Source organism: Nansenia antarctica (genome assembly GCF_963989245.1).
Source record: "Nansenia antarctica genome assembly, chromosome: 8".
NCBI lineage: Eukaryota > Metazoa > Chordata > Actinopteri > Argentiniformes > Microstomatidae > Nansenia > Nansenia antarctica.
In genome coordinates, this window is record NC_137678.1 from 1,837,312 (window position 1) to 1,853,389 (window position 16,078).

At 45.1% G+C, this 16,078-nt stretch overlaps 2 protein-coding genes across 2 annotated transcripts; one reads left to right on the top strand and one right to left on the bottom strand.

Moving 5' to 3' along the window:
• Positions 1-929: 929 nt before the first annotated feature.
• On the bottom strand, positions 930-5,129 carry LOC308163390 (INO80 complex subunit B-like; the record flags this gene model as incomplete). The annotated part of the gene is made up of 5 exons (XM_080537578.1): positions 4,904-5,129; positions 4,212-4,410; positions 2,627-2,787; positions 1,986-2,158; positions 930-1,394 (listed from the first exon to the last, which is right to left on the bottom strand). Exons 1-5 carry the CDS (start codon positions 4,944-4,946, stop codon positions 930-932), a joined length of 1,041 nt encoding a protein of 346 aa, XP_080393704.1. The 5' UTR covers positions 4,947-5,129.
• A 7,027-nt stretch (positions 5,130-12,156) lies between these two features.
• On the top strand, positions 12,157-14,987 carry LOC308163566 (kynurenine/alpha-aminoadipate aminotransferase, mitochondrial-like; the record flags this gene model as incomplete). The annotated part of the gene is made up of 6 exons (XM_080537737.1): positions 12,157-12,173; positions 12,870-13,002; positions 13,520-13,594; positions 14,057-14,266; positions 14,666-14,731; positions 14,901-14,987. 6 exons carry the CDS (start codon positions 12,157-12,159, stop codon positions 14,985-14,987), a joined length of 588 nt encoding a protein of 195 aa, XP_080393863.1.
• Between the last annotated feature and the right edge of the window lie 1,091 nt (positions 14,988-16,078).

Consider the following 16,078-nt stretch of genomic DNA (forward strand, 5'->3'; position numbering starts at 1 on the left):
TCTTCGTGGCATAGATTCAACAAGGTGCTGGAAACATTCCTCAGAGATTTTGGTCCATATTGACACTATAATATCACGCAACAGCCCGTCTGGCACCAACAACCATGCCAGGTTCAAAGTCACTTAAATCACCTTTATTTCCCATTCTGATGCTGGTTTGAACTTCAGCAGATCGTCTTGACCATGTCTACATGCCTAAATGCATTGAGTTGCTGCCACATGATTGGCTGATTAGGTATTTGCGTTAACAAGCAGTTGAAAAGGTGTACCTAATGAAGTGGCCGGTGAGAGTATAATATATTATTATTCATATTATTGCTTTTTCAAAATCTTTGGATTTGGACAAGTAACTTGAGCTCTAGGACAAGTAAAAGATAAGTTCACTTGTCCGAAGGACAAGTACCTGAAAAAGCTTAATGTCAAGCCCTGCACGGGCTCCACAAACAAGTTCTACAAATGAAATAAATACACATTATCTGACTGACTCATGCATTGATTCGGACAACACATCTTCTCTGCAATTATACATAATTAAATCAAATCGAATGATCGACAGGGAAGGCAGAGGAGAAACACTACTCATTGAGTACAGCAGACAGAAGAAGCCAAAAAAGAAATGTCTTTTTATTATCAACCCAAAAAATAAAGATCCACATTGTCCAATGGATTGAGCCCAGAGTCTATTCGTATTCAAGCTAAAAAACTTTAAGCTTGGGGCGCTTAGGTGGCGTAGCGGTGACCATGTAACCGCAGGGTCCCCGGTTCGATTCCGGCCAGGGACATATCCTGCATGTCATCCCTCCTCTCTCTCTCACCCGTCCTTCCTGTCTAAACCTTCACTGTAACTGTCAATAAAAATGAAAAATATGAGTGGGACTGCCCCACTCAGAAAAAAAACCTTAAAAAAACTTTTTTTTTTAACTTTAAGCTTAAGCTGCAGTCTCCACAAGGACCATATTCTTCTTGTAGCACTCCAAGCTGCAGAGAGGCGTCCCGGTCTTGGAGCAGGAGTACCGCTTCAGCTTGGTGCATCCGTTCACTCCACACCCTGCAGGTGCTGGAGGAGTAGGACGAGGGGGGGCGGGTGTCGGAGCAGCCAGCCCGGTGGGGAAGGAGATGGCTGGTCCCATGGCCGAGTCACAGTAGCGGATCATGGGGCACTGGGCAAGCTTGGACTTGCGCTCCCTCATGCTCTTGATCTTGGCTTTGCTGGTCTTGGTGAGCCTCTCGATGGTCTGGTTCTTGTTGTCCTCGGCCTTCTTGGCGGCCTGCAGGCGTCTCTTGCGGGCGCGCTCCTCTCTCTTCTGCATCATCTCGGCGGTCATCTCCTTCTCCTTGTAGCCCATAGGGAGCTCCAGGAGAGGCTGGATCTGCTGCTTGTGCAGTAGGGCTTTCTGTGGGCGAAACAGACACACCAAACAGACACACAAAACAGTCAGGGTGGTTTAACACTACAACAGCCATGAGGGGTACCATTTGACCCCTGTGAGTAAAGAAAAATGTTATTTCTTTGCACTCCATCAAATTTCAGGACCCTCCTTTCATGACCTTTCCTAGATATGTGCGTTCTACCACCCAGTATCCTTACATTTTCGAACATCACATCAGGATAAGCTAGTATAAAGATATTTAGCAGTTTTTCTGTGTAGGAAGCAGCCTAATTTACAAGCGGCCAACTAGTGGTCTTTGTGTGTAAATAGCAGCTTAGCATTGTAAAAGAGGGGGCCATTTGGCCCCCGAGGCGGCTCTTTTAGTAGGTAAAAAGGCACGGCTGTTGTAGTGTTAAGACAGCTTTGGTGCATGTAGATCGCTTTAGCCACCCCAGTTGTAGACGAACAGGTTTGTAATTGATGTCACTTCACCTAATCAGGACATCACAGAATGATAAACAATCAAATTTCTAAATCTTCATAAATTAGGTCATAGTTCTAAGCAGCATAGATCAAATGACAGACTAGCCTTAGACCCCTGCTCTATTCTTTTACCTGTCTGGCTGTTAGCAGCGTCTCGTCTATCTCCTTCTTCAGCTCTCCGTTGTCGTCCAGCTCTCCCTTCTCCAGCGCGTCCAGCCACTTCTCCTCCTCGTCCACCGGGCCGCCCAGCAGGGAGTCTGAGTCCATGTCAGGGAGAGGGGACGGGTCCAAGTTACTGTCCTCATCTGGGGGACAGGAGATAAGGGGCTCAGTTAGGACATAAGCATGGCCCTGCCATTAGGTAGAGAGACAATTAAAGGCTACCAAAAACCAATCATCATCTGACATGAGATGACATGTTGTTCCTATTCGGTTGTTAAGTCGTGACGTGTTTCCGGGTCCAACGTTGGCTGAGGCGCTCTCTTCGAAATGCCTCAGTAATAATAATAATTCATTATATTTGTATAGCGCTTTTCCGAGGCTCAAAGACGCTGACAAATATGGGAAAAAACGGGAAAGTGCGGTGTCCCTTGTTGTATGAATAGATCCCAGTCTAAAAAACGATTGAACTGTCATTCTACCGCTGTAGTACACTGGTACTCTGGTGCAGGGAATTTCTGGTTTGGACCCGGAAATGGCTAAACGTCACGTTTGACGTCAGACTTAACAACCGAATTCAATATGGCATGAGGAGAACAGACCTTGGCACTCACCCAGCCAGGCCCTGTACTGCTCCAGCGGCACTCCCTCGTCTTTTGGCTCGTCTTCATCATCATCGTCGTCGTCGTCTTCATCATCATCATCATCATCAACAACAATCATCAGTGGAGATGGAATACGGGCGACCCCAGGAATCACAGAGAACGTCGGCACACTGGTGAAAGAAAAAGAAAAGACCAATAGATCAAAACTTCTGTCAATGTTAACGCTGGTGGTGATTCATTTGGAAACCGCGTTCATTTTCTTTAACGAAAAATGAATCATATTACAATGAGTTCATATTACCATAAGTCATAAGTTCTACTGACATGCGTGGGAAGCGCCTGTAGAGGGGTTTCAAGACAGACTGAGTTGTATACAGGATCGTAATAACGACGACAGTCGTTGGTTACGTTCCTGACCACTTATGATGTTTACATTATGTTTACACGCTAATCACCACCACTTTACAAGTGTTCTGTCCTTTGTGTCACAGATGAATGAACATCCTGTCTATGTCAAATCAAAGGTATTTTCTCTGAGTGGGGCAGTCACACTCATATTTTTCATTTTTATTGACAGTTACAGTGAAGATTTAGACAGGAAGGACGGGTGAGAGAGAGAGGAGGGATGACATGCAGGATATGTCCCCGGCCGGAATCGAACCGGGGACCCTGCGGTTACATGGTCAGCGCTTAACCCGCTACGCCACCTAAGCGCCCCGAAATCGACTCCCTTTTTATCCGTAGTATAGTATGGTTGAATGAAGGCTTCATTATGTTTATTTGGACCAGGAATATCTTATCTTGTCCCTTATTCCAGAGACTGGGACAGCGACACTAGCTTCAATAACAACAGAGGTGTCAGAGGAGCTAACACTAGTAGGAGTTGGTGAATAATTGATGAATGGAGTGGAGAGCAAGCTAGAAACCAGACAGTGTTCACACTTAGATGTGACATATTATTAGACACAACCAGCTGTCCGACCCGCTACGGTGGTTAGGTCCAGAACAGATCTGCCGGTGACGAGGTCCGGTGTTACAACTGTCGCTCATGGGACAGACAGTGCTACGAGTATAACAGCTGTTTAAACGAGCAATTCAGCCTGCTACTGTCTGTCTGTGTACAATAATGTTTATTGAAAGTAACTATGAGCACTTGAAAAATGTTCCGTTAACAAAGGAGAGACATGTACCGTACACGGTGTAAACAGAGTGTTGATGATTAATCACAGAATATCTTTGTGATTAACTTGATTAAACATTATAATCGATTGATTTTGACAGTACGAATAAAAAAAGAAAAACATTCAATTGGAAGTCTAGATCTTAGAGGCCATGAGGAAGCTAGCAGCTCAGTCCAGCCTGTGTCACTGTTACGGTACATGTGGGAATACGGTACATGTGGGAATACGGTACATGTGGGAAAACTAGGGTTAGGGTTAGGTGCTAGGGTGCTACGGTTAGGGGTAGGGGTAGGGGTAGGATTAGGGTTAGGGTTAGACATGCCAGCATGTACCAAGTCGACGTAGCACCTAACCCTAACCCTAGTTTTCCCACATGTACCGTCGGTTCCCACATCACCATCGGCATCACTCACCTCTTAGTCCCGAGCGTCTGGCCTCCCAGTTTGATCTTGAGCCTGAGCTGGGGGGGTTTGACGATGATCCCAGAGTCCGACTCCAAGGAGGAGAAGCTGTGGCCCCCGTCATCGCGGTGGTGCTTCTTCTTGTGCTTTTTGTGTTTTTTGTGTTTCCTCCTGTGGACACCATGCAACCCCACCATGCCATCTCCATCACCTGCACAGCCACAGACAAGAAGAAGTAGATATGAACAGATTCATCATATTATTCAGTATGCAGCACTGTGCAGAGTTAGGCAGGCTAGGTGCACGATCTCACTACTTCCTGAAAGGCAACTGGCATGAACATATCCTGTCTCACTCTATTGGTTTAATTGATTAATCAGCTGTGCACTGTGTGTTCCAACGGTTTACCGCACAGCTGATTAATCAATTAAACCAATAGAGTGAGACAGGATATGTTCATGTCAGTTGCCTTTCAGGAAGTAGTGAGATCGTGCACCTAGCCTATTGGAGCAATGAGATGGTCACAGTTACAATTAATACTTCAGTGGCACCAAAACATGCATTTAAATAGCTATGTATGATCATATCTTTAAGTATTACTTCTGAATAGGTTGTGAAGAACACTCCAGGCAGGCAGGCAGGATGTCAAACAATGCTTCAAACAATATGAACAGAGTCAATATGAGAGCAGGGTTACAACTCACCTAAAAGAAACCTAGGGTGAATCATGTCTTTCCTTTTCCCCATTTGACACGACTGTAATAAGTTAAACCACAGAGTCAGGTGCTCCTGCAAGCCTGCATCCTAACTAAAGGTGAACAACCTGTTTATGGGACAGATCTGCTCCCAGTTAAATGTCATCTAGTGTCTTGCAGCTGTTTGCAGACAGACCCAATCCAGATCAACTGGCGAACATAGACAAGACCTCCTCGCTGGTCACCCAAGGAACAACACGTGGAACTACGTAACGTTAAAACAAGATTCGATAGTCTGGTCAATTATGTTTTTGCTAAGCTTATGCATTTGTGCATATCCATGTCAAAGTGAACATTTCTGCACCATAGCCTTTCCTAGACAAACGGATTGAGCTTAACACGAGTCACGTGTAGTTAGTTACGCAGAAAGTAACTGTGCTGACATTAAAAATACAACGGATAGGGTAAGCTATTGGACAAACGTTAGAGTAATGCAATTATGCAATTGATCATCAAGCTTGTCAATCATTATTGTTTAAAATGGAATCAAAACATATGATATCATCGTCATAACAACATGATGTTCGGTTCTTCTCGGATGTCCGTTCGGATGTGTTGATATCGGGAGTCCAATGCGACACTGCCACCTACATCTGTGGCAGCTGAAGTACATGGTGCAACTCAAAACATTAGAATATTGTGCAAAAGTTCATTTATTTCAGTAATTCAACTTAAAGGGTTACACTTAGATATTATATAGACTCATTGCATGCAAAGTGAGATATGTAAAGCCTTTATTTGTTATACATTTGATGATTATGGCTTACAGCTTATGAAAAGCCCAAATTAAATATCTCAGAAATGTTTAATATTACATGAAATCAATAAGAAAAGGATTTTAAAATACAGAAATGTCAGCCCTCTGAAAAGTATAATCATGCATATGTACAATGCAATGAGTCTATATCATATTTAAGTTTAACCCTTTAAGTTGAATTACTGAAATGAATGAACTTTTGCGCGATATTCTAATGTTTTGAGTTGCACCTGTACATGTTACACTAAACATAACAGTGTTGGCTTCAAGACATGCTACTCGTTGGGTTGGGTTTGACCATTAACTCTTTAGTCTTAGTCTGAGATCTTTTGTAGAATTATTAATTTGGGCGTGTGGGGGTCGAGGATGACTCTGTTTAGTTTTAATCAACAAAATGTGATAGTCAGTTAGTTATATTAGTTATTATATGAACTATATATTATATATATAGTTGTTATATTAGTATATTAGTTAGTTATGATAGTCAGTTAGTTAGTGGCCTATCTGAAAATGTTGACTTTTGATGCCGCCTGGGTAATGTAGTTCCCTCACTGACCAATTCTGTGAGGGAACTACATTACCCAGGCATCAACAGTTGAAAACACATGAGCTCAAGATACGCAAGGTCATTGTTTCACTACACGTGGCCAGTAGATTGACCGGTTATTGATTTGATCAAGTTCATTCCGTTCGTTTTAGTCCAAATCTAAATCTGTTCATATGTTCCTACTGTACTCGATCTGTTTGTCACGCTGCCTCTAGTACACGTCAAGATAATAATGCATTAGATTGCTGTCTTGCAAGTACAAGAGGAACATATTGCACTTTTTACAGCATTTGCATTTTGCAGCATTTGTTGATTTTGTGAACTGATTTTCATAAATCTTACCACCCGCCACATGTAGTTAAAAAATAGCTATATATAGGCTAGCTATATAGCTGACCTGTTACATTACCTGTTACACCCATCATTACATTGCAGGTGCCTAAATTATCCTCCGTTTATGTCGCTGACAATGAAAGTATTGCATCTTCTTTGTCACATTCTAACATTGTTATTTGTTTCCCAAACGACACAAAGTAAGCAAGCTTAGCAATGAAGTGAAGTGAAGTGCAAAGAGAATCCTTGAGGCATTGGTGTAACTTAGAGTTGACTAACCCATCTGAGTTAACTAACCTATCTGAGTTAACTAACCTATCTGAGTAGATGCTAAACTGCATGGGTGCAGTGCATGTGCAGTATGCAGACTAAAAAAATATGTGAAAGTCCTCGATATTACATACATATTATCTATTTTAAGAGCAGCTTTAGCAGAAGTAAATCATAGAACGTGTCTTTATTTCCGTGGTCTACAGAATACAGACTGGCCCTCGTTCACTTAGTATTATTTACATAAACACTCCTTATCATTGTTAAACATTACAAAGAATTTACACATTTAGGCCTTTTGCTATTGTGAATTGGCCAACATGCATTTCGGTTACTGTGTCGGCATTGATTGATTGAAAACTTTATTAGAAGATTTGCAGAAGTAGGTACATGAAAGTACATATTACATACAAGGTCAACTAACAGGATAAAATCGTCAGCAGGATACTCAATGAAGTCGTAGGACCTATAGATTAATGCATTACACGGGTGGTAAATGGAAACTCGCCTCTGAGGGAGATATTGAGGTGGCTCTTAAAAGAGCCTTTGGGGATTTACTTTTAGATCAGGGTGGTCATCTCAGGCGCGCTCTCCACGGATATGGCGGGCCAGCTGGATGTCTTTGGGCATGATGGTGACCCTCTTGGCGTGGATGGCGCACATTGTAGTTGTAGTCTAACTTGTAGTCTTGGCGTGGATGGCACACATTGTAGTTGTAGTCTAACTTGTAGTCTTGGCGTGGATGGCACACATTGTAGTTGTAGTCTAACTTGTAGTCTTCTTCTCTCTCTCTCTCAGGCCCAGACGGTGGTGATCTCGTGTGAGGAAGACTGGTCGTTGTGTAGTCCTGCCCTCGCTGCCTCTGTCCCCGTCCTCACCGCTGAGTTCCTGCTCACTGGCATCCTACAGCAGAAACTGGACCTGCACACCCATGCCCTGTCAGCCCCCCAACCCCCCCCCACCAGGGGGCAAAGGTCAGGGGAGGAGCAGGAAGCAGACGTCAGTGACATAAGAGAGAGACAGTGCCCACGTGTGGCGGAGTACCGTAGTACACCCTCCTGTACAGGAACCAGAATCGGAGGTGGTTTTTTACTAGCTACCCCTTTGACAGCTGCGACAAGAAGTGCGCTCAGTCCACCAACTTAAAGTCTCACATCCGCACATGGTGGTAGTAGCAAATATTCAAACGAGAACTTTGAAGGCCGAAGTGGAGAAGGGTTCCATGTGAACAGCAGTTGAACATGGGTCAGTCGGTCCTAAGAGATGGGCGAACGCCGTTCGGAAGGGAGGGGCGATGGCCTCATCTTAACCTTATCTTAAACCTGCTGTATTTTACAGTCTCTCTTGTAAGCTTTTTTCAAGGATTCTTCTCCATGTTGCCCTGAGCTGTAATAAAAGTAGTCATTCCTTTCTTTCAGCAACATTTCCCATTGTCACTTTTCATCTAGCACCTTCAGAAATGTGTTTGATCGAAAGGGAGTCGGGTTCAGATCCCCGAATCCGGAGTGGCGGAGACGGACGCCGCGAGGCGTCCAGTGCGGTAACGCAACCGATCCCGGAGAAGCTGGCGGGAGCCCCAGGGAGAGTTCTCTTTTCTTTGTGAAGGGCAGGGCGCCCTGGAATAGGTTCGCCCTGAGAGAGGGGCCCAAGCCCTGGAAAGCGTCGCGGTTCCGGCGGCGTCTGGTGAGCTCTTGCTGGCCCTTGAAAATCCGGGGGAGATGGTGTAAATCTCGCGCCGGGCCGTACCCATATCCACCCGTCCGACAGCACCATGATCGACACCAACGACAACACCTTCTGGATCGAGTACGTTATGAGAAACAAAGGAGCAGCCCACCTGCGCACTGAGGCGCTCAGTCCACCAACTTAAAGTCTCACATCCGCACACAGCTGGCGGGAGCCCCAGGGAGAGTTCTCTTTTCTTTGTGAAGGGCAGGGCGCCCTGGAATAGGTTCGCCCTGAGAGAGGGGCCCAAGCCCTGGAAAGCGTCGCGGTTCCGGCGGCGTCTGGTGAGCTCTTGCTGGCCCTTGAAAATCCGGGGGAGATGGTGTAAATCTCGCGCCGGGCCGTACCCATATCCACCCGTCCGACAGCACCATGATCGACACCAACGACAACACCTTCTGGATCGAGTACGTTATGAGAAACAAAGGAGCAGCCCACCTGCGCACTGAGGCGCTCAGTCCACCAACTTAAAGTCTCACATCCGCACACAGCTGGCGGGAGCCCCAGGGAGAGTTCTCTTTTCTTTGTGAAGGGCAGGGCGCCCTGGAATAGGTTCGCCCTGAGAGAGGGGCCCAAGCCCTGGAAAGCGTCGCGGTTCCGGCGGCGTCTGGTGAGCTCTTGCTGGCCCTTGAAAATCCGGGGGAGATGGTGTAAATCTCGCGCCGGGCCGTACCCATATCCACCCGTCCGACAGCACCATGATCGACACCAACGACAACACCGTCACCGTGTGCATGGACTACATCAAGGGCCGCTGCTCCAGGGAGAAGTGCTGGGGGGCCATCATCCCCGCTCCCGACCCGCCGGCCTCTCCTTTTTTCTCCGTTCAGATATGGGACAGTGACGGCGACTTGGAGACGACCACCCCTGTGAAGCCTCAAGCCAAACGGCGTCGCATCATCGACCCCTCTTCTATTACCGCTGTGTCAATAAACTCCAACAAGGTGGGCGACTTGGACTTTCGCCCCAAAAAATACCAATTACCTCGTTTTTCGTTCGTTTACAGAGACATTTACATTCGAAGGTGAGTCTTACACATGGCCGTAGTCCATGGCGGTGACGGTCTTCCTCTTGGCGTGCTCGGTGTAGGTGACGGCGTCACGGATCACGTTCTCCGGGAACACCAGGGCTCTGAGACCGATAGTCGACAAGTACCGTAAGGGAAAGTTGAAAAGAACTTTGAAGAGAGTTCAACGGCGACTTGGAGACGACCACCCCTGTGAAGCCTCAAGCCAAACGGCGTCGCACCTAGTTTTTCGTTCGTTTACAGAGACATTTACCTTCGAAGGTGAGTCTTACACATGGCCGTAGTCCATGGCGGTGACGGTCTTCCTCTTGGCGTGCTCGGTGTAGGTGACGGCGTCACGGATCACGTTCTCCAGGAACACCTTCAACACACCGCGGGTCTCTTCATAGATCAGGCCAGAGATGCGCTTCACACCCCCACGGCGAGCCAGGCGGCGGATAGCGGGCTTGGTGAGTCCCTGGATGTTATCACGGAGAACTTTGCGATGGCGCTTGGCGCCTCCTTTGCCGAGTCCCTTTCCTCCTCCTGTCCTCGACGGAAAGGAGAGAGCAGGGGAGGCAGCTGGGGGAGGCGACCAACGCCGCCTCGGCATGTTCGGGGCCGAGGCAGACGTGGCAGTAGTCGTGTCCGTCCTCCGCTGCTAGTGAGCGGCAGCGGCAGGAGTCCCGGAAAAACTTCTTTATCGGCGGCGGCGGACGATCCATCTCGAAGGGAAAGGCTGGCGGGTCCTCCAGTCTAGTAGTCGTCCTTCTCAGTCTTCAGATTCAACCCGTGCTGAACTTTTTGGGAGAATGAGGGTGCGAAGGACGCCCCTTTATATAGCACCCCAGGGCGGGCGCAGACATTGAAAAATTCAGTCATTGGCTACTTTAGGTAGCGGGTAAACCAATAGGAGCAGAGCTCCCCTATGGGGCGGAGCTCCACGATATAGAACAAGATAATGTGTGAGTGGAGCGAATTTATCTCCGCTGTGAGGACGTGGTTGAGACCACCCTCCACACAGGAGCGCGTATTAAAGAGGAGCTATGCAAATTAGGCGGATCCTGACACACACTTCCAAAGCCGAGCTTGGCTCTGGTGCTCCGGGTGATGAATAAACAATGTATTCAGATCTGATGTCAAAAGCCTGCACACACATCTGTCAAACATCGAATGTTACCAGTCAAACGTTTGGACATATTATATTATGCTTATATTATATTTCTATATATCTGTCCCCTAGCCTCTCTCTCATCCATGTGCTGCTGTGCTGTCCTCACTACTACTAAGATAAGGATTATTCCACAGAAGTGTGGAATGTTGCTTTACTTAAAGTCTTGAAAAGTCAAACGTTTACTTAAATACTTTTTTCCTGTTTCATTCCACTTTATTCCACATAACTTTATTTACGTATGGTTTTTAATGTTTTGATTTTTTGTCTAGATTGTTTGAGTTTCACTTGAATAGACTCATTGGAAATACATTTACTGGACAAAACGTTGATGTGTTCAATACTTATTCCCCCCACTGTACATAGCTCTTTGCTGAACATTTTTGTTTATGTTGTGGTTGGAATAAAATTGCAGATCTGTTGGTCTATTTGGTTTGGTTTGATGTGGAATCATAATTACTGTTGATATTGTTGGCAGACTGATTAACAAGAACATTTAACATGTGAATTTCGTATCAAAAAGGTTTCCTACTGCTGCTTTACAGTTTACAATGTCTTTTACACTTTTAACAGTTGTTCAAGTTTGATTTTCACTGTGTTGTTTTGGTTTAAGTCACTGTGTAAATGAAAAACAAAAAGTGGTAAAGCAAAGCTTTAACAATTAGAAGGGTCACAGTCTCAAAGCAAGTAACTGATACTGTATTCTTCTTCTTCGGCGTATGGGTTGTTGTTTTCCTCTCCACTCCACCAGGCTCGGGGCCAAGGGGCTACCCTTTTACCACCCCGAGACCTGGTTGAGGGGCTACCCTTTTACCACCCCGAGACCTGGTTGAGGGGCTACCCTTTTACCGCCCCGAGACCTGGTTGAGGGGCTCACTCGGGCTATGTTTCTGGACACCCCTCCAGAAGCCACGTCATCGTCTCGTCCTCTAATACCGACAGACCATGCATCCCGTTGAGTGGTACACCGGGCAATCCAGGATAACATGGTCTGCGGTTTGGTCCTCTGCGCCACACTCGCACAACGCATTTGGGGCCAAGCCCCATCTGTGCATTGATGAGCGGAAACGCCCAGGAGGTATTGAGAAGGGCTAATGGCTTTGGGGAAGAAACTGTTCAAGTGGCGTGATGTTTTTGTCCTGGTGGCCCCGTACCGCTGTCCAGAAGGGAGTAACATGGAAAAGTCCATAACGACACTGCTCCTAATAAGCTGTAAGGCATAAGACTACTTAGATAACTGTATTTGTAGCTCCAGTACACAGGGTATATAGGACTCATGGTGAAATATATGGTTGAGTTTATAATGCAGAAACACAGGGGAGTCGAGGAGTTGAATGGTATTATGACATACCAGTATCATATTTCAGCTTTACATTGAAGTTGTTTAGACAGAATGACTCTCTCCGATCGGTGCAGAAGCTACTCTAGCGGCGGTAGAACGAAGGTTATCTCTTTATGGGTCCTTATCTACTTTTACAGCTCTCTATGTAAACAGTGTAGCCTGAGGTTGTAGCTCCCTCAATCACAGATTGTCATGGCATTGGTTAAATCATACTGATAAGAGATAAAGGGCTATAAAGCGAGGATAAACATAAACATCTAATATATCACACTATTGAGGTTGATACATACCGTGGCTCCCGTTCAAGTTGTATCATTGTCTATGGCTACTTCATACTTTAAAAATACAGTTTTTCTGAAAGAAGAAGGACATTGGTTGAGGTTTTGCATCGCCAGGCTATGCATCATAATCATGTTGAATTGCATCACGGACCTTTGGGGACAGAGCCTTCAGCGTGGCCGCACCTACCCTCTGGAACTCCCTCCCCACAGTGATCCGCAACGCCCCCACCCTGGACTCCTTCAAACTAGCCCTCAAAACTCATCTGTTCTCCAAGGCCTTTGGCCCATAGACATTGTTTCAGTTTTGTTTTGTTTGTTTTCTGTTTTCTCTGTCCGTTCATTCCCCTGTAAAGCGTCCTTGGGCTTTTTGAAAGGCGCTATATAAATTAAAGTTATTATTATTATTATTATTATTATTATTATTATGATTGTTTTTGGATCTAAAAGGAAAGTGACCTTTAGACCCACTTTTCTCCTCCATAGAATTCCAGAGCTGCTCTCGTGGATGAAGAACCTCCAGAAGGACCTTCACAACCCGCCTACGGTCAACTACAGCGCTGAGAAAGGTCAGATGGACATGTGTGTCACCACAGGGAGCCAGGAGGGTCTCTGCAAGGTACGGCAACCTTGGATGACTCATCTACTCGTTTCACTGTTGTTCTGTTCTCTTTATCACGTTCACACAAAGAGAAGTGCACAGCTCCTCTCCCTGGATAGGCGTGACGTTAGAATTATAAGGTTCTATCTCCATTTTTGTCAAAATTGAGTTTTTTTACACAAGGTGTTTATTAATGCCTGTGTGGTGTTATTTTTAAAATGTTGACATTTTTGAGTTAGTAATTCATCAAATACAAAGGTTCCATCTCACAAAACATAATGGAATGTAAAAACTTTGACGCTCAATATCTCTGTACTACCCTAAACGGAGATAGAACCGTATCATTCTAAGATCACGTAGGGTTTATGACATGTGCATAATGTCTATAATGTTCATGAAGAAAGGGTTATGTTGACTGTCATTCAGCAGGGGATTGTAGTAACAGTCTTCTAAGCATTTTAAGCAACTTATGATGTGTTATAAATAAGCAACGTATACAGTACTCGTCTTTAATGTTATGTTGTTTTTTTGGCAGATGTTTGAAATGCTGATCAATCCTGGAGACAACGTTCTCCTCGACGCACCCACATACTCTGGAACCCTCGCTGCGGTAAGAAGCCCTCCTGCTTAGCTAGATAGAAAACAAGCATGTTCTCCCAGCCCTAGGAATCTCTCTCTCACACACTCACACACGGCATACACTCACGCACACATACACACATACATACATACATACATACATACATACATACATACATACATACATACATACATACATACATACGCACACACTAGTCATGGCCGCTGATGTAGAGTCTTGAGTGTGCCTGTACCAGTAAAACATCCCAGAATCCCAGTCTTCCACAGTGTAGGTCACTTCACTCTTGTGAGGATATCCTCCTGTTTTACGCTGAACTCAGCATGGCTGTCATCAAACTCATTGTCATACATCGGGTGAAACACCCCCTCCCCTCCACACACACACACACACACACACACACACACACACACACACACACACACACACACACACACTCTTTTTACACTCTTATCTGTGTCATCCGTCCCCCAGCTGCAGCCACTGGGGTGTAATCTAATCAACGTCCCCAGCGACCAGCACGGTATGATCCCGAGTGGCTTGAAGGAAGTGCTGTCCCGCTGGGACCCTGCCGACGCCCACAAGCCTGGCAGCAGCGCCCCCAGAGTCCTCTACACCATCCCCAACGGGGGGAACCCCACAGGGGCGTCCATGACCACCGAGAGGAAGAGGGAGGTCTACGAGGTACTGTCAGTATCCCATAATGAATGAATGGTCTTTATTGTCATTAATACAGTACAGGTACCATACAACGAAATTTAGGAGGGGGGGCTCCCCTGGTGCTTGGAAAAAAAGACTAAAAACAAGAGAGCCAAGGATAAAACAAAAAGAGAAAAGAGCTGGTTTACATAAATAAGGCTATGTACACTATCTACTATACTATACAATAAAACACTGTGCTGTACACTATGCTATGCTATAATATCCACTGTAGGAACACTGACTCACGCATAGGGGAGGGAACCAAATCTGAAAGTGTCATGCTTGTTATATATCCGTGCCACTGTAGATGGGATTGATTTCCCCAATGGTCTGTTTCCTAACCCGAATTTAATGAACTTTTTTTTGTTCTGGTTTTGATAGCTTGCGAGACAATACGACCTCCTTATCATTGAGGATGACCCCTACCACTTCCTGCAGTTTGAGAAGGTGAAAAGGCTTCGTTGTTGGATGTGTATCATATCTTTTGTCCATAAAAAAGCCAGTTGGATGCATAGCTCTGTCTTCACCCTTTCTGTATACGTGTCTCTGTCACTCTTTCGTCTTTCTCTGTTTGTCTGTCCGCCCCCCCCCCTCTCTCTCTCTGTTGTATACACAGCCCTGGGCTCCCACTTTTCTTTCCATGGACGTTGATGGTCGTATCCTCCGGACAGACTCCTTCTCTAAGATCTTGTCGTCAGGGTGAGTCATAGGTGTGGGGTGGGAGTTAAGAAGGGAATGAGTGCTTCCTTCAGTCACTGGAGCAGTAATGTTAAAGGTATGATATGTTATGGGGTAATAGAAGAAGGTAGGTAAGTAGGTAGGTAGGTTAAAGCGCCCATATGCCAGGCAACCAGGAGGCTGGGAAAGCTCATGTGACTGGGGTCAGCCCCCCACGACGTCCAAGGGAAGGAGTGGTTTAATATCCACATTTATTAGGAAATGTAATAGGGAGTTACGGTCCTGTGAATCGGAGAATGCATTCCTCTCTGCAGAACGAACACAGGTATTTGTTGACATTTTCAGCAAATATCTAAAGTCTGAGTCTATTACAATGGATAGGAATTGAAAGCAAACAACCATCACATTTTTTTTAAATGAATGTACCCTTGAAAATAAGTTGTATTATTTAGTTTAGTTTATTAGTTTATTATATCGAGGACAATCCAAATACATGAACCATATAAAATACAGTAAAAAAGGCAGCTTTAGCCTAGTCGGCTAATTTTCAGCTGAAGTCCCCGGCCAGTTGCAACATGGCATCCTGAAAAGTAACGTCATTAGTTAAAATAAAACATTTAAATATTCTAAGAACACGTGGCTGAGACAAGGTACCCCAACATCACACTTGACAAAAAACACACGTAAGCAAGCTGAGGTGGTTGAAGGGGCTACAACAAACACCACATATGGGGGCAGCGACATTTCAAGCACATAGAAGCCACAGGATTGATGTTATGTTTTTGTGGTTCCAACTAACAGTATCGCCTTTAAACATTTTGGTAAGACATTTCCATGGATATAAACATATTGATGACAAAGGTTTAGAGTGTGCATTTCAACAATCTTGGATGTATGCTGGACAAAATAGGGGATGGATCAGTTGTAAACAATGTACTGTACAAATTGAATAAAAAGCAGATGTTAAAATCGGCTGTTATTCTCATAGAATACAAATAACAATTAAAAACATTTACAATTATTCCCTTTGATAAAAGCATCATTAAGGTAATGGCTTACATATATTAAGAATGTTACCAAAATCAAGTAATCATTACAAATAATTGAGTCCATTGA